The sequence below is a fragment of the Emys orbicularis genome, chromosome 7 (genome assembly GCF_028017835.1).
Source record: "Emys orbicularis isolate rEmyOrb1 chromosome 7, rEmyOrb1.hap1, whole genome shotgun sequence".
NCBI classification, from domain to species: Eukaryota; Metazoa; Chordata; order Testudines; family Emydidae; genus Emys; species Emys orbicularis.
The window spans coordinates 103,153,914-103,180,197 of record NC_088689.1 but is presented as its reverse complement, the minus strand read 5'-3'; the positions used below and the strand labels follow the sequence as shown (position 1 = coordinate 103,180,197).

The 26,284-nt window shown below is 42.5% G+C and overlaps 2 protein-coding genes across 3 annotated transcripts in view; one reads left to right on the top strand and one right to left on the bottom strand.

The window, feature by feature from the left end:
* Positions 1 to 1,735, top strand: part of TKT (transketolase) — a 34,186-nt gene extending 32,451 nt beyond the window's left edge. For both annotated transcript variants that reach the window (XM_065408398.1, XM_065408399.1), the window contains exon 14: positions 1,436 to 1,735. In XM_065408398.1, the coding sequence (XP_065264470.1) occupies positions 1,436 to 1,623 (188 nt within the window). In that variant the 3' untranslated portion in view covers positions 1,624 to 1,735. The remainder of the gene's footprint in view (positions 1 to 1,435) is intronic.
* Positions 1,736 to 5,300: 3,565 nt separating this feature from the next.
* The window catches only part of TMEM40 (transmembrane protein 40), an 81,056-nt gene continuing 60,072 nt past the window's right edge, over positions 5,301 to 26,284 (bottom strand). Inside the window, exons 2-13 of the mRNA XM_065408577.1 lie at positions 21,256 to 21,312; positions 18,967 to 19,106; positions 18,177 to 18,330; positions 14,748 to 14,855; positions 12,960 to 13,061; positions 11,187 to 11,222; positions 9,351 to 9,383; positions 7,269 to 7,331; positions 6,875 to 6,946; positions 6,711 to 6,785; positions 5,847 to 5,909; positions 5,301 to 5,412 (exon numbers count right to left, since the gene is read on the bottom strand). Of these exons, the coding sequence (XP_065264649.1) occupies positions 5,393 to 5,412; positions 5,847 to 5,909; positions 6,711 to 6,785; positions 6,875 to 6,946; positions 7,269 to 7,331; positions 9,351 to 9,383; positions 11,187 to 11,222; positions 12,960 to 13,061; positions 14,748 to 14,855; positions 18,177 to 18,330; positions 18,967 to 19,106; positions 21,256 to 21,304 (915 nt within the window). The 5' untranslated portion in view covers positions 21,305 to 21,312 and the 3' untranslated portion in view covers positions 5,301 to 5,392. The remainder of the gene's footprint in view (positions 5,413 to 5,846; positions 5,910 to 6,710; positions 6,786 to 6,874; positions 6,947 to 7,268; positions 7,332 to 9,350; positions 9,384 to 11,186; positions 11,223 to 12,959; positions 13,062 to 14,747; positions 14,856 to 18,176; positions 18,331 to 18,966; positions 19,107 to 21,255; positions 21,313 to 26,284) is intronic.

The following is a 26,284-nucleotide window of genomic DNA, read 5'->3' as shown; positions in this document are numbered from 1 at the left end:
GTGGTGGGGTGATTGTGGGACTATGGCGATTGCCTCTCCACACTGGCCAGTGGAGAGCATATACAGCAGCCACTGTGTTAAAAGATGTAATAGATGCCACTGCTACGTGCAGTTCCTTGGTATTCCGAGTCATTGGGCTCCATTCTGGATTGCTTGGCGTACATTGCCATTGTTCTCTCTTCATTCCATAATCTGTGCATCAGCGGCTTGCAGGCCTATTATATTCCCTATCGTTGCTGTGGGATACCTGGAGAGCACCAGGAGGATAAAAAGTCATGTACAGGGCCTATGGCAAATATCTCCTGCCTGCACAAATCTTCAGTGGCTTCCCTGTGTAAAAGTGTCCTGTAAGGGCAAGCCTTTACATTACACGTTTCCATGATCTACGTGTCAGCCTTGTTCTACTTGGAGGGAGGCTTTAAAAGGGACATCATCAGAGGAACAAACATAAAGTTACGGCATCATTAGATGTTGTTACTGTGAGTTTGTCCTAGACTGGTGTTTGTGGTCAGTGTTTCAACACGAGTGAGATAGGATAATTGTAAATACTGGTCTAGACACACCATTGTTCCAGGACACCAATGCTGGTAGTTTGATTGAGCCACATGCTTTTTTGCACCTATTCTCAGCTCCTAAAGATCGATAGACATCTAGTAGGATTTACAAAATGCCTAAAGCAGGGTGCCTAAATCCCCTTGAATTCAGTGGGGGTTAGGAACCTAACTCAGGTGCTTTTATAAATTCAACTAGATGTCTGGATGGATGGGTTACACCATTCTCTTGGGTTGCACCATATGTAGGTGGCTGCTGGGCCTGTGTAAATTTGGTGTTAAACTTTATCAGTGGTTTAATTTCACACTGCTGAGGTGATGGTCTTGTCATGGAAAGTTACAGTAAATCTGGCTCTCAGTGCCTGATTCTGAAAGATGCTGCTGACCTCTTGAGAGGTCTCTCTATCTTAGGTATATTTATATAGCTCCCCATTACCATAGTATCTGAGCACCATACAATATCCTTGTGAGATTGGAAAGTTATTCCCATTTTGCAAATGGGGAGCTGAGGCACAGAGAGACTAAAGGTAAAATTTTCAAAATCATTTAACTGACTTGGGTGCCTCAGTCCCATTGACTTTCAATAAGACTTAAGCTCCTAAGTGCTTATAAATCACTTAAGGTCTTTTGAAAATTTTACCTGAAGTGACTTGCCCGGGTCACACACAAAGTCTGTGGTGGAGACTAGACTTGAACCTGATTTGCCTAAGTCTAGCCTGTAGGACGTGACAGTGCTGACACTGCAGCCTTATCACGGGAACAAAACAAATTTGTAACCTTTAGATCTTCCAAATTGTCTTTATTTTAATAGCTGCAGGAAGTTGCTAAATAGCCTGTTAGCCTAGACACTATGAATTTTATGCATGTTACTGTCTTTTTCCTAGGTGGCATTGGAGAAGCAGTGTCAGGTGCTGTAGTTGGAGAGCCTGGTATCACAGTCACTCGCTTGGCTGTATCCCATGTGCCAAGAAGTGGGAAACCAGCTGAGCTCCTTAAGATGTTTGGCATTGATAAAGATGCCATCGTGCAGGCTGTTAAAGTGGCAGTTTCCAAATCAAGGAATGCAGAGTAGTTTGAAGCATCGCACGTTGTGTTACATCGGACCAGTGTTCAAAACTATACTGTAAGTTGGAGGAGAAGGTGCTTAAAATATATGCAGAGAAGGTCTAATAAAAATACAAGATTTAAACAAAATAGTGTGTTAAATCATATTACTTACATGGGCTTTTATGCAGTGCGGTGGTGTCTGAATATAAACATTCTAATGCCTTTTAGGTCACTTCACACTGTTCTGGAATGTCAGTCTTTTGCGGCATAGAACATGCCTCCGTTTATCTCTCACCTGTTTTTCACAATTTTAATTGCCATGTTTCTTAGTTACATAATGTATTTGTGTTTGTCAGGGTTTATTTCCCTCTCAGGCCAGCAGCTCTCTCTGCTCAATTCTGTATTTAGGTCTGAATGCTGAATTTGTGACTCTATGTCAATATCTTTTATAAGAAGCAGGGAAGTCTCAAATGCAGGAATATATCAAGTCAGAGGAGAAGCTCGATTGGATTGTGAATTTCCATTCAAAGATACCCCTGAAACAGGTGTATACACTGTATAATTCCCCCTCCCTCCCCAGCATACTCCAGTTTGAAACACCATCTTTAAGTTCTTCTCACAGGACTTTATATTTGCACCATTGTGATGCTTCCCAGCGGTATCCAGGGTTATGAGGCACCCTGCTACCACCACCTCAGCATGGGGGAGTCTTGTCTGTGCCTGTTGTGGATCAGCTCCCTTAATCCACCAGTCTCTGGCACCAGAAGCATTACCTTCCCGGCCCTCACTGGCCTCACTCTCTCTGCACAGTGATAGGCACACACCGACTGCCGATCATGCCAAGCATCCCTCTGGAGTGCTCAGCCCCAATCCACTGGACGCTCACAGAACTCTGATTTCACTATTCCCGAAGGAATAGTACACACCGGCTTGCCAGGTCCAACTCGGGATCACTTAACACACAGCACTTAGATACACAGATAGTGAAAACAAGAATAAGTTTATTATGAAAGAGCAGAGATTCAAGTGGTAGAAAATACGAGTATTGGAAACAAATGGTTACATATAAAACAAAATCATAACATGCTTTCTAGAGCCTAAACTTAACTCTCAAGATATTCCCCTTGCTGCTACAACTTAGCTTACCCAAAGTCCTTTTCTCAGCATTTTCAACCAGTTTGGCTGATATCCCCCCATAACTCCTCACATTTTCCATACACACATCTTACAGTGATTGTGATGACCAATGTGACACAGGTTTTCACTAGAGACCTTACATGACGTACTTTGTCAGGCTAGAATGTAGATACCAGACCCAGGGGATCCCTGTAACCCTTGTATGCTCCAGTGCTCTCTGCCAGTTGGCATCAAGAGGTCCTTGAGTCACACCCATTAAAAAACTTTGGAATGAGATTCTATGCTTCAGCCTTGAAGAGGTGCATCACAGATTTTGTAGCCCGGCGAGATGGTGGGCTAAGGTGCTTTACTTTTGTGACCTCCTGATTCTGAGCTTTTCGAGTAACAGGAGAGGCCCCCAGCATAATTTAGACAGCCCTGGGGACCTAAGTTATGGCAACCTCCTGGGGATATACTATGGGCACAGCACTTCCCAGAATCTCTGCAGTGATGCTGTGGCCCTGCCCCTAACACACCCTCCTACCTCTGGCATGTCCCCTATGATAGGGTTTGTAAGGGTGTCCTTGTAAGTCAGCCTGCTGCCTGTCCTCTTGAGTGTCTAGTGTCTGCCTGTGCGAAGGAAATTCTCCCCCAGACCGAACTAGAGCTTTTTATCACCCCATCCATTTTATCCAGCATAAAGGGGTTAGAGCGGAGGTGAGAATCTCCTAGTTCTTTGGAAAACATGTTACTGAAGAGCTAGATTATCCATATGCAGTATTCAAGGACCCACATACAGGAGCTGAGATAACTTGTCCATGGGCGGTGTCTCCTGTTATGAATTCCAGTTTACCTCACCTTTTTGCCCTGAGTTTGATTAAGCACAGTACAGCAGGTTAGTACTCTGGCAGAACGTTAATTTCAGTATATTCAACAAAGAGGGAGGAGATACTGTTCCCCTTCTCCCCAACCCTGCCGAAGACAGCTTATCCAAGCTGAGTCACTGCCTTCCAGAACAAGACACATTCTACAGAAGAAGAAAAGGAAGATGTTTCTTAGCCTTTGTTATGAGAGCAGGATGAAAACGTTCAGAATATTCTATTACAAAAATTGCAACACCGTGCCGTTCTGCATGGGCAGTTCTAACTTTGTCTGAACTTGACTTTTGTTTTCAAAGTGAAGTTACGTTATGTATGACAAAGGATTGTTCAACAAAGGCATAGAAACAATGCACATAATCAGTTAGCTGTGAACATGAGCATTTCAATAATGCTACTATTAATACTCTTAATTTAATACATTTATTTATACTCTTAATACATTAATTCCTCATTTTAAATAAGCTATATTTCAATGATCCACTGTGTTCATGCAGACCGCCTCACAAGTAGTAATATTCCTGAATAAACAAATTGAACTAAATGAAGCAGAAAAGGTAAGAGTGGTTAAAAACAAATGCTTACAATTTATTTTCTCTAGTCTGCTGAGCAAGACTGAAAATACAGTTCCTTTGCCCTTAAAATAGGCTGTGTTGGGTTAGTAACTTAAGATCCGTCTTTTTTCAGTTTTTCTCTTTTACTTATCCCTCCCCAGGCATTTTTGATGCCTTCATATATTATAATATATAACATTTAGTTTTTTAACCACTTTTTTTTTTTTGCTGTGTCTTCAGCACTTTCCACTGTTTCTAGTTCTAAAAAATTTGCCAAAAAAAAAAACACCCAACCTATAAAATGACAGGTGTTCCAAATCTACAGTTCATTATTTATTCTTTTTTGAACCACTCATTTATTTTTCCTCAAACTGCTGTCACAGGAAGAGAAATTAAATTTGCTGTCACTAATAATACATTTCTGCATTTTGCTATACACTGTGTGTAACATCTCACCTGGCTTTCATTGCAAGTCATTATATTCTAAGCACAGTTTATCAAGGTCTGCTACAATAAATTAATCTAATCCAAAGTAATTGTACTGTTGGTGTTCAAGCAGGTGAGGTTTGTCTGGCTCATGGTTTCACAAGGTGTGAAGAAAGCAGAGCTTCTGAGTGCCATGGTTGCCTCTTTGAGGAAAGGTGCTAACAAAGTGCTTTGAAAAACAGCCTTGACTAGTCCACATGCTCAGATAACACTCATAATGCAGGGCTCTAGCCAAAGGGGAATAGCTCCAATCAGCACTGGTGCTAGCAGGGAGGTATAGGTGGGTGCAACATGAAAAGTAAACCTGACCCGGAACGTGCGGGAGGAAAAGAACCCCACAAGGGTTTCCAAAGACTTTTTTTTAAACATCAAAGGCCTGATCCAGAGCTCAATGAAGTCTATGCATGTCATTCCTTGACTTCAATGGACTTTGGATCAGACTTCTCAAGTGGGACCGACATGATTATATGGGTGGGGAAAATAACATGATGTATTACCCAAATAGCTTAAAATGAATTTATAAACCTAAACCCAGCCTATTTTACTGGTTGCACTGAGCCACAAAACGTCAAAGGAAAGGACAGACATACTGTACTATGGTTTTTATTCCCCAGTGGAGAGAATAACACATTTTATGGTTAACGCTTCAATATTTTATAATAGTCATTAGATTTTATGACTACACCATAAAACAGGTTTATTCACATTAGTACAATCAATCCAGAAACCAGAGACTTGTTGAACTCTAAGAATCTTCTGTTCAGTCAACTTTTCTAATACCTATATGATGATACAAAAAAACAGGACTGTCAGGAGAATTCTGTTCAAATTCACTCCACTGGGTTCACTATTAAACTCCCCCCCCCCCCCCCCATGCCACATGTCTGGATTTGCATACTTAGACATTAGCTGATACTTGTATGAAGACCAAAAAGTAGGGATTTGTCCCAGCTCAGTCAGATTTCTCATTCAAACATTGCCAAGAAGTAACCAAAGTCCTCTACAGTACATTAAGAATGTGAAAATGCTCTGCCACTCACAATTGAGAGAAATTAATTTCTAAATAAAATAGGCTCAAGGAATGAATGATAGCCTATAGTACAATCTTTTTAAAAAACAGAGCTAGTTCTCTGGCCCTAATAGAAATGGGGTGCTCTGAGATAGCTAGGAAATATATCTACAGAGAATAAGACTGAACAATAATGTGGTGTTACCTGGTATTTTGAATCTCTGAATCAGAGGAATGAAACGCTCAAGGACACTGTGAATTCGATGCACTATTTAAAAACAAAAATACAGGAGTTGTTCAGTACCAGCTAGATTTCAACATAGAAGAAGTGAAATAGCAAAGGGCAAGAGGTGAGTGATATTTGTCACCAACAAATATATAAAGTGTTTCAGTTTGACTGTTTAAACTAGGTCCTTCTGCAGTTCTATTGCTAACAAAATACTGACTCTGAACAAAGTTGCTTGCCAACAAAACAGTTCCACAAATTGTCAAGTGTCTTAATATTAAATAAGGAAAGGAGCTTTCTACTACTATGTGATGTAACAGGAAACCTTAAGTTTCTGTTAACTGCACTTTCCCCCAATGAAATCACTTGAGGATTTTTTTAATTCCAAGTAGCAATATTTGAGTGTTTTCTGCTTGGAGAGCCATTCCTGCAAGGTGTGCTGAGCATTTTCAACTGTCTTTCCTCTCAATGCGAGTTGAGGTTGTCCAGCACCTCACAGAATCAAACTCTGAGTACTTCCACCTTGCTAGATGTTGGGAGGATAGTATTATTTAACCACTGCTGGAGAATGTGTGTCTGTATCTTCAGAGAACTTGTGATTGGTAAGCAGGGGAAAATGAGTCCGCATATCTTTCAAATGTCGGAGGCCAGTGTGTCGCCAAGCGCAGCATGTAATTCTGAAGGGGGGGGGGAGGGGAGGATTACATGATGTGATATTTTACGTAATCTCAGCCATTAGCATTTTTCTACATCTGTGTTTTTTATATGATCGCATAAACTCTGCATTTCCCAGGTACTGATATAAAGCCTCTTGTTTTCTTAGGTACTATAAAATACACTTACCAAGACCAAAATATATTCCGGTGGTTTCTAGGGAAGCAAAGGTGATTAAACCAAAACCAAGAGAAATGGTCCAGTCTAAAGAGAATAAAATAAATACAAGTATTTGGTTTTGCTCTGTCTTCCAAAATACAATCCTTCATCCTTACACTAAAGTCCTGTCTTACCTTTGTAGTGGTAATAGCTAATTAGTGCAGCTCCAATGCCAAAGCAAAGAATGACAAAATGAAAGAACACATCTGAAATAAGAGAGAAAGGAAATTATATCACTAAAATCATGGCCCTTGATCATACATATTCACCTACAGCAGTTAGCATAATAAATCATTTCTACTTCCACTCAGTTGCCTTATGTAGTTCTTCTAGACTGAAGTGTGAAAAGCATGTGCATAAATTGAAGCATGAGCAGCCCCATTAACTTCAAAATGATTAATCACACGCTTCAAGTTATGCACCTGCTTAAGTCCCTTGCTGAACTGAAGCCAAAGCCCTCAGGTCAGGTTGTTCTTTGGCCCAAGATTCTCTAGGCTTGGGATCAGCTAAATAAAAGAAGATTCTTACCATTTTTCCGTATTCTTATCCACTGTCTCTGACATCTCTGAAGGTAAGTAACCTTTTCGCCTACTAGAGGAAAGTGACACCACTATTAGTGCAACAATAACTCTAAAAGAGAGAAGTTTTGAGGGGTTGTTTTACTTTCAGCATCTGAAATGAATTTTGCTTTGAAAATCATTGTAATATTGATCCCAGGAAAGACTAACAAGGGCCTTTCAAAAAAGATCAAATTAGTGATTGTAGAAAGATGTAACAAAACCCCAAAACAGAACTTTTAACTGATAGTGATGATTTAGAAGGAGCTGTATTATTACATCACATGAATTAGCAAAACATAATTATCTTAAAAGCAGACATTTCTCTGGCCCTCAACTCTCTAGCCTATCAAGCTTGAAGCAGTAGTAGTATCTCAGGACTCTACTGAGACCCAGGTAAACCAGAGTTTTGTCTAATAAGGCATTTCAGATTGAGCCCTAAGGTCTTAAATCTGTTTTCTAGGGCCACAGCTACTATAATGGAATAAATAAAAATTACTCATCATTATGACGATGTGGATAGAATCTGTTGTAATCTGATGATTAAGTGTGTGACAGACATGGCAACTTCTTGCAATAACCTGGACAAACCCTATTGAATTAAGTTAAATCTTACTGACTTAACTTCAAGTATCTCAAGAGTGCCTTGTATGAAAACTGCAAATGTTTATGCATTAGTGTGGGATTATAAGTAATGTCTCTAGGGAGGAAAGTGTTATGTGCTTCAAAGGACTATTTGGAACCATGTGAACTTTTAAAGATAAGTGGGTTTCCCAGGAACTTGTTACAGGGAAGTGTATTAAAATGTAACCCCTCTGGTTTTGCAGATATTCAGCCTTTGAAGCTTTGCCAAGGGGCCCTTTTGGCTGCTGATCACCTTTTACATGAGGACACAATCTGAGGCCCAACTGTATCAAGGAATGACTCGCAGATTCATGGGGGGGGGGGAGGGGGAGAGAAGAATGCTTGTTCTGCGCCAAGGCGGTTATGAACTTGAAACCATAGGCAAACCCCCGGGTGGGATCTGAAGGACTGTTCACCTGCCAGAACCCTAGTTTGAGTTGGGGTGATCTCTAGTAAGCTTATTAGCATGTGTGTAGATTTTTATTGTTTTAATATGTTTTCCTCTGCAATACTTTCACCTTCAGAATAAACGTGCTTTCTCAGAAAAAAATATGCTGTTTGTAGCTTCTGAGGAAGGAAGGCAAAGTTGGCCTGCTGAGGCAGTCTGACTAGCTAGAGAATTCACAATGGAGACAGGGAACTGTGCAGCCTGAAAATACCCGAGTCAGGGGGAAGAGAGACATGACTCTCAGCCCATGAGAGGTGACAGCTGGGGAGCTAGAAGCCTAGAAGAGGATGTCCATGCTGGATCATGGAGTGGGAACTGTGATTAAGTGTTTCTATAATAGCCCCAAACTTAAGAGTTCTATCTGGGAGCGGGGAATCTGTTTGGATAAAATAAAAACTGACCCAAATCTCTTGAGACTTAAAAGAAGTTTTGAATATATAACTAGAAATTTGACCAGGACTGAAGACAGAATTACCAAAATCCACTGTGAGATACTGTGCTTGTGCTAGGGATGGACTGAAAGAAATCAGAAAGGGATGGAAATTTTACCATATTTCCAGCCAAGTTTTGAAACCAAAGAGTTTCCACAAGAAAATATTTTTCTTTTCTTTTCCTATTCAGTGTTCATTTGACAAGGGTTAAAGCAACCCCCTCGAAACACATCTTCATGGCTGAATCATCACAAGCTATAGCTCTGCTGTGTCTGCCTATGTTCAGCTGAATTCACCATACAAATGATTGCACAGGGTGAATTTCATTTTACCCATAGTTATACAAATTATTAATAACAGAACAGTTGTGTAAAACACAGCAATTTTGGTTCATGTGGGTTTTGTATGAACCCTGAATTTCACCATGGGTTTGGAGATCAAATAGTTCTCCAATACCCAAAGTTAATTACTGAAATACAATATACATGAAAGGAAAGGCACCCATACTTTAGGGAAAACAGAACTTCTCTGTTTGCTTTTTTATATTTACCAGCAGCAGTTGCATTTTCTCGTCTTGCAATCTCTGAAAAGCAACAAAATATTAGGACTTAGTCTCTTGTAGTTTAAAACAAAAATCAATTCATGTGATACCCTTCATTACAACACACATGCATATTTACAATTAGAAACAATGTGCCTTTTGTCAACAGCTGATCACACAAGAGATTATTCCCCATTGTTATCAACGCTACCCAGGGACAAATAACAATCCATCTAGAGATTCAAAACAGGAAAAAGACATCAAAAAGGGCACCAGACCAGAGGAGGGAGCTGTCCAGACCAGAGGACGGAGCAAGTGAGAGACGAGGGCCCTCCAGCACCCTAGGAATTCAACACAAGGAGCAGGTAGCAAAAACACTTTGGCTGTTCACAATTGCTATGACTACTGCTTTCTTGGAGGTAGCTGAGTCCCAGATGATTTAGGGATTTATAATTCATACCCAATCCCCACAATTGCCATTGGAAGCGAGCGCAGCCCAGCATGGAGCACAGGTGTTATGTGTATGTATCAATCTAACTTACACATGAGGTTGGCAGCAGTGTTCAGTACTAGTCAAATATTTCCCATGACCACCAGGCTAGCCCTCCACACAGTAGACTGCACTGAAGTAGTCTAGTCTGGAAGTAACAAAGGTGTGGGGAACTGTGGTGAAGTCCACATCGGAGAAAAAAGGCGGCATCTCCAGGCCCACCAAAGGTATGGTAGAAAAGGCACCATGGGACTCTGCCCTCACCTGGGAATTCAGGGAGCGTGTTCAGATGTGCTTATTTCCTCCTTACTATCCAGACCTCCCGGGCATCTTACCCAGTCCTGTTAACAATGGATCACTCTTTAGGGACTCCATCCTAGAACCCTCCCTTCCCTTACTTCCAAGGCAACAGCAACTCCTATCCCCCCACCCCAACCCCTGCCAATTATTGCAGTAGAGGGGAGCGGTTGAGCAGGCATTCTCCCAAATGGCAAAGTCTCCTCCAGCATTTCTGCTCTCAGAACCTGGTTGCTGACTAATGTGACAGATCTGCCCAGGAAGCAGGAGGGATGAAGTAGAGAACACAAGAGGGCAATCAGCTCAGCCGCTGCTGTGTGGCAGCAGGGTGCACACAGGCCTTTAGTCAGGACGTTTCTCTTGCTGCCACATTGCAGGTGAATGGAATTTAGGGATCCGCTCCAAGCTGCCTCTGCCTAGCAATGCCTCTACCTGGATTTTCATTTGGCTTTCGCCCAGGATCTTACTTCAACCAAGGTTTTGGAATGCATGGATGCTGCAGGATCTGGGTGAGCTTAGAAGGAGACCTGAGCTGAGCATCATCACCTTACTGAAAACAAGCTCCAAACAACTCACAGTCTCATAGCCACATTGAACAAGGGGTCAAATAACAGCCTGGCACATATGAGCTTCCTGGGGAAGAATGAACAACTGTCCATCATAATCACTAGGTCCCTCCCTAAAAGGAAGGAACAAAACCATTGTATATGGAGCCTATCCACTCCCGGCTGTTCTAACCAATGAGTCACTATCACCTCGTCAGCTGTACAAAAGGCAGCTGAAAGATGTAATAAAAATCAGCATCGACACCTGACGTCTGTCAAATATCGCGAAGAGCTCAAGCAAAGCTAGGAATGTAGTCTCCACACTATATCCAGGTCTAAAGCCAGACTAAAGGCACTCCAGGAAAATAGGCACATTGACACAGCACATTTATAAGCATGCAGTTATTCTTTTACATAACTCGGTTGTCAGCCAGCTATTAGAAACCTTTCCATTACAAAAGTCTGTTTCCATCCATGTGAAGTTGCCGAGGGTGGTAACCTGTGAGAATTTACCTGATTCATTATAGGGGACAACCTCTCCCGGTGCACCTAAAATATTGCACAAATATACAGTAGATTAATATCCATCCAATTAGCAAGCATTGAGGGCCCAATTCTGCCTTCAGTCACATGCATGCAATCCCACTGAAATCAGTACACTTGCACAAGTGTGGCTAAAGGCAGAATTGAGCCCCGAGTCTTTAAAATTAGTATCTTGGTTGTGAGTTATGCAGCTTAGCTTCTAAAGAAAAGTAATTTATACACAACAATACTCAGCAACTGAAAGTAAATAATTTTTAGAGGCTCCTATATCCTAGTCCCTGCATTAGATGATGGAGTTCTATTGTACTATGAGACTCCTGTGTGACAAACTATAGCTCATTATGTCAATCTAAACATGCTGCTATTGAATCAGACTCAAGAGACATTTAGAATGGTTAGTTAAATGACAAAAGCTTTAACTTTTTACATTTCACGGTCCACTACTACGGGCTGATGGATGTTACTATCTCTATGTGGATATCACACACATTTTCTGTATCTGGACTGCCTTTGCTTGGTGGTTTCTTTTACAGGGAAGGAAAAGTCCTGAGAACAATGCATTGACTTTAGTTATATTCCTCAAATCAGTTCCAGAAGGGCTGACTATGGACACTATAAATGCTGCCTGTCATTTGTGTTTGAACTCTTTAGATGAATGTCAGTCTCTGCCCAACCGTTACCCTAGGTATGAACTGAAATCAACAAAAAGTTGAGATCCAGATGGGAGCTCTTCCATGTTTCTGGAGGGGAAGGGCTTTAGAGCTGGTACTGAATTCCAGTCCCAGCTCTAATATTAATGATTTACTATGCAAACATCTCAAAAAGTTTAGAGATGAGCATATGTGCTATGGTTATTAATATTTTATCATCAGTATCGTCCCTTTCTACAACCAAGCGCTGGCTGGTGTTTGTGCTTATGCATGTGGCACAAGAAGCGCAGCCACAGGGAGATCAGAGTGGAAGTATTCTGTCCGGCTTCTGGCTCCCCCAAAACCTGTGGTGTACCTTCTCTGTGACTGGAGAGGTGGAGGGGTTTTCCAAGCCAGGGCCTGCAGTTTAGGCAATGTGGTCTGCGTAACCACATAGATTCCTGCTTCCGTCAGGAACAGAATGATTGAAGAGGCTGTGGCCAGATAGAATATGTGCACACAATTAACACTGCTTGTAGAACATTAAGATATACCTGTCTGGGTGGAAACAAAAGAATGCCAGAAGTGTATCCCCCTTTTGTTGTCTATGGGTGCCACCACTAAACAAATAACACTATTGTTATATCACCCCACCTGAAATAGCTAGGCTTCAGTGTCCTGCGCCTCTGAATCTTCCTGATCAGTATTTGTGTAGAGAAATAGTTCTAGTCTCATAAGGCTTAATGAAAAATAGTTCAGCAGTATCAGAAAAGATGGCACAAAAACTTTGTTTTGGCCATAATATAATAAAGACCATTTGGATATGTGTTGGGAGGTCCGGGCCCTTTAAATACAGTGATCATTATAAACTACCTTTGTTTCATAGCTGTCTTTAGAGAAGTCTGGATAGGAGAAAGATCAGCAATAACTGCTGGAATACAGCAGTTGGCCAGAAAGTTGCAGTAATAGAGTTCATGTTTTTTCACACAGCTGTATAAAGAGCCACCTAGTGATTTTTCTTTTTCACCTTTAAAATACAATTCACTTGGTCCTGGGTGCTAGAAAGTTAATGATAATAGGAGCCCCTATGGGAAAGAGAGACTTATTTGCATACCACTTCCATCTTGATTTTCATGGTCTTGGTCTTCCTGACTTTCTTTGTGAGAAATTGGTTTTACTGTTGCCACAGAGACTTTTTTCTTGCCAGCACTGGTGGCTAATAAGGAAAGAAATGATAGTGAAGTATTATAGCTATTAGAAGCTACTTCTGTATGTTCTTTAAACTACTTTATGAGATGCCTTAGCACAGGTTTCAGCACACATCATGAACACCTTGGAGAGTGCAGGCATATGAGCATTCACTTGGCAAGAAATCCAGGAAAAGTCAATGTTGTTATGCACGGAAATGTATCTTTATGAACGGGATGTGCATTGACACATCATTAAAGCTCTCTCGTTACAATATCTTTTTAAGCTGCTAAAATCTCTAACCTACTTGTGATGGGGTGCTCACCCCACACCAGAGTGGAAGGGTGAGCACCTCATGGACCTGCCACATCTGATCCCAGAAAGGAGCAGAGGAGGTGAGTCCTCTTGACAGACTAGGGAGGCTCTGCATGAAGCAGCCACTTGGAGGGAGGCTGCACGGAGCAGCCAATCAGAGGCCAGCAGGCTAGTACAAAAGGAGCTGCAGGGCAGTTGCTGTGGGAGCCCAAAGAGTGAGGACTATGCTCCTAGCAGGCTGCAGCAAGGGTAGCACCTTAGATAGAGTAGTTGCTGGCGGAGACTGGGGGATCAGGAGGCAGCTTCTGGCTAGCTGCTGGGACTTGCTGACTGAATGCCCTGAGGGTGAAGAAGGTGCTGGGGTCATAGGGAAGTGGCCCAGGGCATTGAAGCAGCATTGAAGGAAGTTAAGGAGATGCAGCAATAGGCTGCTATCTACAGAGTCCCTGGGTTGGGACCCAGAGCAGTGGGCAGGGCTGGATTCCCCCCTATTCGCTGCTGTGGAAGTGGCTTGACTATTGAACAGTAGTACCCATCCCTGAAAGGGGGAAACAGAGTGGGTGATACGGACAGAGGGCTGAGTCATGAAGAGGATGCTGGAGTACTTGGACTGAGGTGGGTCTCCAGATGGAGAGGATGACAGGAGAGGGTGCACTGGCTGGCAGAGCTAATCACCATGACAGCCAATCAGAGGTGCTGCTGTGGTGAGTGGACCCCATCACACTCCTCAAGTGAGAAATCTTTAGAGAGAATTGAATAATGGATTCAGGTTTGTTTTCTCTGTAGAAGGGGTTAGAGGAATTTTGCTGGTATTTGTGTCTGTGTCATTCCAAAATGGAAAAAGTTACAAATATTTAAATGACTACCTGGACGCCAGACTTTGGCACGTGACATCTGTATGGTGCGTATTGGCTCTGTCCTACTGTGGCCTGTTTGCTTCCTATCACTCTTCCTAACCCCAGTGCTGTGTCTCCTACTTGCATCTCCCCTCTACCACCATCCCCCTGTCTGCAGTGCTCTCTGTCCTCCATTATTCCCTCCCTCAGCGGCTTGCCTCTACTACCTTCCACAACCATAGCACCAGCTTCTTACCACCTCTGTTCTCTTGCTTGCCTGCCTTTCATCATCCCATCCCTAGTTCAGAGACTTCGATCTGCTCCCTATGTCCATAGTGACTATCAGTATCCAAATACCACCTCTCCACTGGAGACCGATAGCTACTCTTCTGCACCTGGTAAATCTAAAGATGTTGCTCTTTTGACATCTCCATTTTGCATAGTTTCTTATTTCAGAGGTTTTTTGAATCCCTGCAGAACTGGCACAGGATTCTCTTGTATAAATATCTTAAATTTTTTTACCATTAAATTGCAAGTGAAAGCAAGATAAACTCTCTCTGTACCTCGTGGTTGTGTCTCTGCAGGCTCCCGAGATGACCTTTCAACCTCACTTTCTTCTGGTGAAAATGTGAAACTTTTTTCCAATTCCTGAAGTAGTTTCAATTTTTCATCTGTTAAAATGCAGACATAAAATATATTCTGTTTAAAACTAGTATTTAAGGTTTTCCTACTTTACGGTCATGCATTATTAACAATGGAGCTCCTCCAGGAAAATCAAGTCTTAACTTTTTTTTGCTTGCTAGTGCACATATAGCACTGCAAGTAACACAAGCGAAAGCATGAAATAGACAAGTGTTCAAATGCTTAATGCCACAATTTTTAAAAATGTTTAAAATGCTGCTGTGGTGGGAGCCCAAGACATCTTGGCATGGGCTTTACCATGTCCATGCTGCCAACTCCCATGAAAATTCACATTGCCCAGAAGCAGACACAAGTAGAATAAGCAGGGTGGTTTTGTTGGAGGACTTGATTGTTCACCAACTTCTGGGCTGCTATTTTCCCATTATAATCTTGATGTCTCATTGCCTCTCTCGAATTACGCTGCACCACCAACATCCTCTTGTAGGCATAAGAGAGAGCTCTAAATGCTGTGCTTGCTAAACTCTTCTGGGCTCTGCGAATTGGGTTGCAGACATTTGAAAAATGTTTCCAGAGAAAATTTTCTAAAGAAGTGGGTGGTCTTGGGATCTCCAGACACGCCCAGCAGTGGGGGGTTCTTGGCAGTCACTGGTGTATTTTAGGTAATTCTTTTTGCGTTTTAAATGTAATGCTGCACAGAGATCCTGAACAAGGCCTATGTATCCAATTATTAATATTTATTTGTATGACAGTAATGCCAAGGAGGCCCAGTCATGGACCCGGACCCCATTTTGCTAGGCACAGTACAAACACAGAACAAAAAGACAGTTCCTGCCCTATGAGTGCCATTCTGTCCTGAAGTAGGATTTGGGGGAGGGTGGGACATAGGCCCTCTACACAAGGATGAATTTCAGCCTTCATGAATGTATCTTAATAATCAGGACATAATTATTCTGGAACAGCTATTTTGGTCAATCTCCAAGTGTAAATAGACCCTAAGATGAACAGTCCCTCCTCCATGTTCCTAACAGAGGGTGGTGAAATAGGTTCAGCAAAAGGCAAAGCTACTGGCAATTTGTGTTCTTTCATATCTCATTACAGACTTGAATGTGGGCTCACATCTCCCCCAAACCTGCCATATTTTGTAAGCTTTTGGCTCAGAAAAAGGCTTATTTGAATGGGGAAAGGGCCTATCCCAAGCAAAACCAGGCTTTCAGATTCAAAGATCAAAACTCCAAATTCTGTACATTTTCTATTCAAAATTAGCCATGTTATCAAATTTCCCAGGGAAATCAGATGAGGCACACAGACTCACCTGACACACAATGGCAAATTTTGCTAAAATATTTCCACCAGATTAGCACAGCTGTCTGCCCAATATGGCAGCCCAGTGCACTGCTGATTTGATCAATAGGTCAGCTGCACTCTACATGAGAATTATTTTTTTGCTATGATTAGTTTAATCAGAAAAGGGGAAAATTGACGGTGTGATGTAAACTGGCGTAGCTCCTTTGACTTTACCACTGAGTGAGGATCTCAACCCTAAATGGTCAATGCCTTTTTCTAGAGAAACCCTGCAAACTAGAACAAGTACAGTCTCCATCTGTCTAAATAGCTTCTGTGACATTGCACTCTATATGATTTTATGAAAATATGCTAATGACTCATAGACTTTAAGGTCAGAAGGGACCATTATGATCATCTAGTCTGACCTCCTGCACAACGCAGGCCACAGAATCTCACCCACCCACTCCTGTAATAAACCCCAACCTATGTCTGAGTTATTGAAGTCCTCAAATCGTGGTTTAAAGACCTCAAGGTGCAGAGAATCCTCCAGCAAGTGACCCATGCCCCACACTGCAGAGGAAGGCGAAAAACCTCCAGGGCCTCTGCCAATCTGCCCTGGAGGAAAATTCCTTCCCGACCCCAAATATGGCGATCAGTTAAACCCTGAGCATGTGGGCAAGACTCACCAGCCAGCACCCAGGAAAGAATTCTCTGTAGTAACTCAGATCCCACCCCATCACAGACCATTGGGCATATTTACCTGCTAATAATCAAAGATCAATTAATTGCCTAAATTAGGCTATCCCATCATACCATCCCCTCCATAAACTTATCAAGCTTAGTCTTGAAGCCAGATATGTCTTTTGCCCCCACTACTCCCCTTGGAAGGCTGTTCCAGAACTTCACTCCTCTAATGGTTAAAAATGAGTGTGAATATAATGTAATTGGGATATGTTTCATGCAAAAGGTCTCTTGTAAGGTATCATTACAAAACTTATAATCTACTGAGTGTGGTCATCCTATTTGTATAAATGTATCACTCTTGTATCTGAAACTAGAAATATGAAATATAACTCTGAGGGCCTATTGTAATTATGCAAAGTGTGGGCCATTAATGGTGGTTTGGAATCTTGACGGCTCCCATTAACCAGGACAATAGTCTGCAGATGGCTCTGTTTACTTGTAAGTCTTCCTGTATATGTGTGTGTGCTGGCAAGTGGGTAATGGAGTCTTACAGTGACATGTGATCGTGTCACCTGAACTGGAATCCATCTTTAACCTGGTGCTTTTCCATTTAGAAGGAGGGGTGGGAACCCAGAGAGGGACAAAGGATTCCCGCCTTATGCAAAAGATATATCAGTGGGTGGAACAGAACAAAGGGGTGGCAATCATGAGAAATCCCCTAGCTACCACCTGAGCTGGAACAAGGGTTGTACCAGGGGAAGGGATTGTGCCCAGACTGGAAGGCGTCCAGTCTGTGATAGAAGCTTATTGAAACATCTCTGAGGGTAAGATTTTTATCTGTATTCAATTTATGAGTTTATCCTGTATAAGCTTTATACAGGGTAAAATGGATTTATTTGGGGTTTGGACCCCACTGGGAGCTGGGCATCTGAGTGTTAGAGACAGGAACACTTCTTAAGCTGTTTTCAGTTAAGCCTGCAGCCGTTGGGGGACATGGTTCAGACCTGGGTCTGGGTTTGTAGCAGGCAAGTGTGTCTGGCTCAAACCAGGCAGGGCACTGAAGTCCCAAGCTGGCAGGGAAAACGGGTTAGAAGTAGTCTCAGCACATCAGTTGGCAGTCCCAAGGGGGTTTCTGTGATCCAACCCATCACAGTTTCTATCTATCTGGCTCCCATCATCATCTGGGCAATATGTCTTTCCAAGCACTTTCTCTGTTTACTTTACTGTAATTCACTTCTATTCCCTCCCCAGCACATTTCAGTGTTTTGAAATAAAACTAAAGCCCTAGTCTGGCTATAGCCATTTTTAGCAAAACAGAGCTATTACTCCTTGTCTACATGCCAGATTTGGTCTGGACGGATGTGCAGCCAACTAATACTCACCATTTTTCTTGGAGCTGGGCAACTCTCTGTAGGCAGATAGATCTTTCACCTTTAGCAGCAGGTAAAGCACAACCACTGCATTAACTCCTTTTTTTCCTATGGTCTTCAAGGAGGCTGCACGTTCATCAGATGAGTTTATGCCTCTGTTAAGGAGCTGAAAGAAAGGTAAGTACACATCCAACAGGCCTACTTAAAAAAACAAGCACTTATCATAAGCATCACACAACGCACCTGGGAAAAGCACAATAATATCCCTACTTTACAGAAGGGGAAATGTGGTCCAGTGCTCAGACCCCTAGCCCATGCTGCTTTCACTGAACTACCCCACAAGCAATCACTGTGGCGTGGTGTAATAGCATTAAACTTTTCATCCTACTCTGTGGCTGAATCCCAGGACTGGAGAAATAGTGTACAAGGTCCTTGAATGGACATGTGATCATTTGAATAGCTTGCAACGCTATCTTATAACTTCCGCATTAGTGTCCTTGCTGCAAAGAAAGCAGGTGAATAGATACAGAGGAATACACTGGGGAGCTAACATTTTTTAAAGTTAATTTCTTCACATCTGCAGCAATAAAAATAAATCAGAACTTTGGGCCTGATTCTCTTTAACACTAAGGCCCCTTTATGCAGCTGTGGCAAGCATAAAGGAACTTTAGCATAAACGAGGATCAGGCTCTACATTTTATTCTCCCAAAGAACAGTGGACAAGCAAAACCATGCCGCCAATAAGGAAATACTTAATATTTTACAAAGAACAAAAGAAAATGAGGTTTCTTTAGTAACTTACATTGTGTGTTTCTTCGGTGGTCAGGCTGGCTGGGTTAACAGAGGCTAAACATTTTATTAACAATTCCCAGAAGGACTGGTTCATTTTCTCAGATGTTTCCAGGTAATCAGCATCATCAGCAAAAGCTTTCTGAAAAATGTCTAGGAAAAAGATATTTATACAATTAAAGAAGGTGCATACAGGACGGACTTGTGATGAGGAGTTACTGTCATGCTCTTACATAGCTCTGGTAATGGGCATGGGTCCCTGCAGCATGTTTGGCTTCTAGGAAGAGGCATAACACTTGATCAGTTGGTATGAAAACAACAATGGCATAAAGAAATGCCTGTCTGCCACCACTCAACAAGAGAATCTCATAAGTTGATAACAGTCTTGGTACCTTTGCAATGCTATTGTTGTTTCATTGGAGGAAGAAGGGGAAATATTTTTAACGCTAGAAGCTGTGGCCAAAACAGAGTGGGTACCAAAAGGTACTGGTGGGAATCTGCTAACCAGAGGTGAAAGTAAGCCGGCAGCTGGTAGGTCCGGAGGTGATTTAAAGGCCCCGCCTCTTCCGGTTGAGGCCCCGTCCCTGCCCAGGACTCTGGCATACTGGTAAGTCCTTTAACTTACTTTCACCCTGGCATCAGCCCACTTAGGGTATGTCTACACTGCAGTTAGACACCCGTGCCAGCTGACTCGGGCTCGCAAGGGTCAGGCTGCAGGGCTGTTTAATTGTGATGTACACATTCTGGCACTGGCTGCAGCCCGAGCTCTGGCATCCTTCCACCTCCCGGGATCCTAGAACCCGATCTCCAGCTTGAGCTTGGACGTCGACACTGCAGTTAAACAGCCCCGCAGCCTGAGCCCCATGAGCCTGATTCAGCTGGCGCACGCCAGCCACAGGCTTTTAATTGCAGTGTAGACGTACTCTTAGAGTAGGAGGGGTTGAGCTTAGAATATAGCAAAATCTGATTGAAGCTAGGCCCTGACTGTTGAGCTGCATTTGTGGCATATATAGTAGGTGTGATTCTGATTTTCCGGATACTGAACCCTCAAATGTAAGAATGTTCCTGCCTATCTGTAAGGGGGAATGGCTGCAGGAGGATCCCAGATGGACGATCTTCCAGGATGACACAATACACTCTTGATTTCTCCCGTGGGGATTTCATGTTTTTCTTTCATTGTTTGTTCTCTTCCTTAATTTCTTCGTAGGTTGGCAAACATAATGGGTGAGTTCCTGGGCTGTGCCTCTTGGTGGCGCAAGACACACAGCACAGCACCACAGAATGGAGGGCAGAGGTGGCCTTAAGCCAGGGGTTCTCAAACTCAGGGTCAGGACCCCTCAGGGGGTCGCGAGGTTATTACACGGGGGGTTGCGAGCTGTCAGCCTCCACCCCAAACCCCACTTTACCTCCAGCATTTATAATGGTGTTAAATATATAAACAAGTGTTTTTAATTTATTAGGGGGGTAACACTCAGAGGCTTGCTATGTGAAAGGGGTCACCAGTACAAAAGTTTGAGAACCACTGCCTTAAGCCATCAGGGCCGGCTCCAGGCACCAGCTGAGCAAGCAGGTGCTTGGGGCGGCCAAGGAGAAGGGGCGGCATGTCGGGCTTTTCGGTGGCAATTCGGTGGAGGGTCCCTGTCCCTCTCTGAGTGAAGGACCTGCCGCCGAATTGCTGCCGAAGAAGAAAGCGGCGCGGTGGAGCTGCCGCCGATTGCAATCGTGATCGCGGCTTTTTTTTTTTTTTCCCCGCCGCTTGGGGCGGCAAAAACCCTGGAGCCGGCCCTGTAAGCCATCTTTGAGTTCTGGGGATTCTGGGCTGACTGGAGCCAAAACACCCCCAGGGTAATGTAGGCAACTCAGGGGGCTGTCTGTGAGGAGCTCCATGTCCCAGAGTCACACCATGACTCCTACAATGGGGCTTGCCGGTGGCTCTGGGCCTGTGCAATGCCATGTGTGTGACAGAGGAGTTCATCCTGCTGCAGTGCACAGAGGCCTGGATGTGAGGGAGAATCCCGTCCCCTCAACTGTGATAATGCCAAATAGAAGAGTTAAAAAAAATCAGAAGAGAAACCAGAATAAATGCAAGTGTCTCAGCCTGAAGCGGTGCCCATCTGCTGTCTGACGCATGCGCCTTAGGAGTGTTTCCATAGGTCTTTTACAAGTGGGGAGGGGATGGACCAAGGCACATTTTCAGAAGGACCAAGATCTGAGCTTCAGGGGCCAGCACAACAAAAGCAAGGACATAGGTTGTGGTGTGACATTGCCGCAGGCCTTGGCCTCCATGTTTCCCTTACGTTACCTTGTTGTTTTCTAGTGAGAACTGGAAGTGAGAAGTTAAAGTTGTCCATTGCTGTGTCTGTAAAAACAGAATTTTAAAATGAGCATGAGCTTCTCTGTGCTTTCCCCAATGTGCTTCCATGCGGACACAGAGTGTATCATTACAGCACTTAGAAATCATGCATGCATTGCATTCCTGCAGCCATCATTTAGGCAAAACTCCCTTTGAGTCAATGGGAGTTCACCTGAGTGAGCGCAGCAGGATTATGGCCTGGGTATTATGAAAGAACTAGTTATTGTCGTCATGAGTAAAAAGATAGGAACTCCTGACTCAATCATATAATTTTTTGTTGCTATTAAAATATTTAATTATTTGCCATAGATGTGAGTAACTTAATGATAATTCCTCCTCGTTAAACAGAGCGATCAATCTTCACTTGAGAGCTGTCATTCCTTAAACTGGAAATAGGTAGATCAGGGAGGATGTGGGAAACTCTGCTAATGTGTTCAGGAAATTAATGCCGTGGAGGTGAACTGAACTTAAGTCTTGAAATAAAACATATCTTTATTTTGCCAGATTTTCCCCCAGATTCAGAGTTCTACGTGTTTTCCTAGAGTAATGTGCTGTGAGTTGTGAAGGCCTCAGTTTGAATTCCTGCTTAGCCATTTATTCACTGTGTGGCCTTCTGCATGTCACTTATAAATATAATGGAGATATCCTATCTCCTAGAACTGGAAGGGACCTTGAAAGGTCATCGAGTCCAGCCCCCTACCTTCACTAGCAGGACCAAGTACTGATTTTGCCCCAGATCCCTAAGTGGCCCCCTCAGGGATTGAACTCACAACCCTGGGTTTAGCAGGCCAATGCTCAAACCACTGAGCTATCCCTCCCCCCACTTTAAGATTAAACCTAAAATAATACTTACTTACCTCTCAGGTATGCTGCGCAAACTAATTAGGTAATGATCTGTGGAGTGCTTTCAAGTTATTTTTCCATTTAACGATACTATGAGTTTCCAAAGAAGCATAGGGATTTCGAGAAATGCAGCTCTGCTCTGTTTAACAGTAGAAATTGGTGCACGTAAAATATAGAACCCTGAACTCTGGCTACACAGGTGAACACTTTTCAGTTCACCTTGGGTCACATTGTAACATCAATTTTTAATCAGAATGCCCCACTGATTTCAGTAATGCCCCGTTCATTATAGATGGGACTGGTAGCCTGACACAACCCAGATAAGATCCAGTTTTCAGTTGCTTATAACTTTGCCAAACTGAAATTTTCCATACCAGGTGTCTGCCTCCAGTTGAACTTTTTGGAAAATTGCAGCCAAAACACTTTAGCCATTTCTGAGAACAAAGCTAGGGGAAAATACATAGTTTTGCCCATGTTAAAAAAAATTCTGGCAATCTTTTCTTTGAACAGCTCTATTACCCCCATGATTTGGAGCAGGGACTTGAAACTTAGCAGGAGGGTGGCCTGTGTATCAGGGCTATGCCTCTCACTGTGCTTATGAATTGCTACCTGGATTTGGCCAAGTTAGAAACTTCTGAAAAATTATAGTTTGCACATGGTCTCTAGAGACATTAGATTCTTAGCAGCTAAAATCCCTGATTCCATCCACTCTGAGCATGCTCAAGCCTCTCACCGCTTCTAGTAGTGAACAGACTATCCCCACACAGTGATCGAGCATGCTCCAGCCCAAGACAGGGGTGAAGCTGTAATGGCTGCTCTGGGCTAGGGTGGGGCTGGGCATGGGAACTGAGAGCAGGAACCCGGTCTCCTTCTGTGCGCTTAGTGAACCCCCTACTGGCACCAGGCAGCATGGAAGAGGAAGCAGTCTGATTGGAATGGACAAGAGCTGGACCCAGGGGTGGGAGAGGAATGGACTGCAGCAAGTAGTCCAGTGAGACTGGGAATGGAGAGGGGAAAGAAATTGGAACTGGCTGGGTAAGGGGTCTGCAACTGGAAGTTGGAGGGAGGGAAGGATATGAGGCAAGGGTCTTGTGGGGGGAAAAGAGTATGTGATCAAGTCATTTAAGAGTGTATATACACAAGGGGACAGCATTAAGGTTACACAGGCAACCTTACTTCTGGTATTTCCTAACTTCGAAGCACTTGACTTTGCAACTTAATGTTACTTTAATATAGTTCTTTGTGTGCAGATTAGAAAAGAACTAAATACTTACACATGAAACCATTAATTCTTGAATTAAAATAATTTTCAACTACAATGGGCCTGATTCCAACTCACAGTAGTGTAAATCAGGAGTGAATGGACTAAAACTAGTAAGAGGAGAGGCAGAACTGATATTTTGATGAAACAATGCTTTTAACATTCTGGGTGGAATATTTTTCACTTTAAATAATGGCATTTATATGTATAATTCAGAGTATTGAATTCTGTCAAATTGAATTAAATACTAAGGGAGAAAGGAATAAAATTACTTGAAATAAATTTATTTCCCTTCTTCTTGCGAGTCTGGGTTTTTGGGTGTTTAATAACACAAACACCTAATTCCATGAATGTTTGTATTTTGTAAAAACATTACAGGCAGGTTTCAACCTGAAATGAAACTTGGGGTATGGGGAGGGGAATTTAGCCAGTATGCTCTGTACTGCTTTGTCCAATCAGCTCTTACTCCTGGTTTTTCGCTCTAGGAGCATCAAAGAGGCCCAAGCGAGCCACCATGCATCAGTGAATCTGACACAGAGTGTACAAATGGAATAACAGATGGAATGTTAAAGGCAGATGTTGACAGTGTCAACATCATGAGCCATCAGAATTGATATAACTTAAAACTTTACTCATTTATATGCCTTAATGAGTTAATGCCTTCATTGTGTCTAATATATTGGGTACATTAGACAAAATACACTTCTGGTGCCACTCCCTATTCCAGGTATATTACAGCATTCCTTAGGATTTTATTAGAATACTGGAGCTTGAAAAGAACACTGCTCTGTGCCACTGCATTATATGTCCTTCTGCAAAGGACTGGAAAGAGGAATAAATATGCTGTGGGTTCCGCAGATGTGCCCCTGATAAGGCCTAATCAATCCTTGTGCTTTAACGCTGGGATTTTCAAAGAAACAGAAAGGAGTCAGGCACTGAACTCCCATTTAATGTCAATGAGATTTGGGCAACAAAGTCCCCTTGGGTTCCTTTGAAAATAAGTCTAAACGCATAAATAATAATATGTTGTTTATTAATATTTATTATTATTATTCCTTAGAAAAGTACATCCTCTGTAACTATAAATCTCTGAAAACTGTTTTAGTAGATTATACACAGTAATGACAAAATAATGATAATATATTGGCATTTCAAGTGTGACAGTTGAGGGGGAATTGTGAGACGTGTCATAAGCCTGATTTCATTTACCATGCTGTAAATCAGAACTTAATGTCTCTGAAGTCTTTTTAGAATTATACTAGAATAAAACTTTTTTGTGTGAAATCATAATCAGGCCTGTGTTAAGAAATAATGTAAACAACTGCAAGAGGAAGCCATTTGCAACTCACAAGAAGTTTCATTGATCCTACAAAACCCAAGAACTATGCTTTCTGTTCTTGAGTGCCATCTACTGGCACCTTCTCTATTAACTGTCCATTTACACATTCAAAGATATAGAGCAGTGATTCTCAACCAGAAGTACATGTACCTCTGAGGGTACGCAGAGGTCTTCCAGGGGATACATCAGCTCATCTAGATATTTGCCTAGTTTTACAACAGGCTACAAAAAAAGCACTAGCGAAGTCAGTACAAACTAAAATTTCACACAGAAGGGACTTGTTTATACTGCTCTATATATTATACACTGAAATGCAAGTACAATAACTATATTCCAATCGATTTATTTTATAATTATATGGTAAAAATGAGAAAGTCAACCATTTTTCAGTAATAGTGTGCTCTGACACTTCTGTATTTTTATGTCTGATTTTATAATCAAGTAGTTTTTAAATGAGTTTGAAAGTTGGGGGTATGCAAGCCAAATCAGACACCTGAAAGGGATACAGTAGTCTGGAAAGGTTGAGAACCACTGATATAGAGCACTCCTTTAACAGTCTACATTTATGTATCTATTTCCTTGTGTAGTATTTGGCTGTACTGTTTTCAAAAAGCTAAAGACTTTGGTTTTTTTTAACTTCAGTAGATTAAACACAGCCCCATAGAGCTCACATTTACAACTTGAGAAAAGTTAAGGCAAAGAACTAGTCTCACTTATTTAAAACATTGTCTCTTCACTACAATGATTGTTAATTTAAAAAAACACATCAGAGGGAGGCAGACAATAAGAACCAACTTATTAGGTGAGGGGCTTTGAGGCCCAGTCCATTTAACATTGTCCTTTAAACCACAAAGATTCCTGCCATGTCAATTCAGTTCCCAGAGGAAAATAAATAACCCCATAGTTTCTATATCACAGTTAGAGAAACAGCCCATTACAATGTAAGAAATGACCAAAACCAAAAACCCTTTGATGTAACCACATTCTCTATGTGCTTGGCATTTACCTGCTCTTCTGCTGGCACTGCTGCTTCAAAGGTGAACCGTCCTGTCTGAAAGGCAGAGAGGGATGTGTGTGGTAGGAGCCTGGGCCTGGCAGAGTGATAACAACTAGATGTCTGTCTGTGTGTATTAATCACGTGCTCTGGATTAGTTGGAGCACGGAGGGGCTGTGAAGTCACAGTCCCAATGGCAATTACATGTGGTGCTGCTCCCTTAGATTGCCTGACTCATTTCCTCCTCCAGGCCGTGAGCTCCTTACATTAAAGTTTTACCCCAAACACCGAGCAGTGAGGCTGGAACTTTAACTTCCACCACGTCCGGGAGTTTCCTGATTCCAAGGAAAGGAGGTGGTAGGGCCTCGGGCCCCTGAATCAGCCAGGCACAAATGCAGACCAACTTGCCTAATGAGTCTGGGTGGAGGTGGAGCAGCATCAGCTTTAGTTTTCTGCTTGCCTCATAAAGAGAGAGAGGAAATGAAATCTAAATTCATTCCACTTTTGTTTTGCAAGTTCAGTTATAAGGGGATTGTCTTCA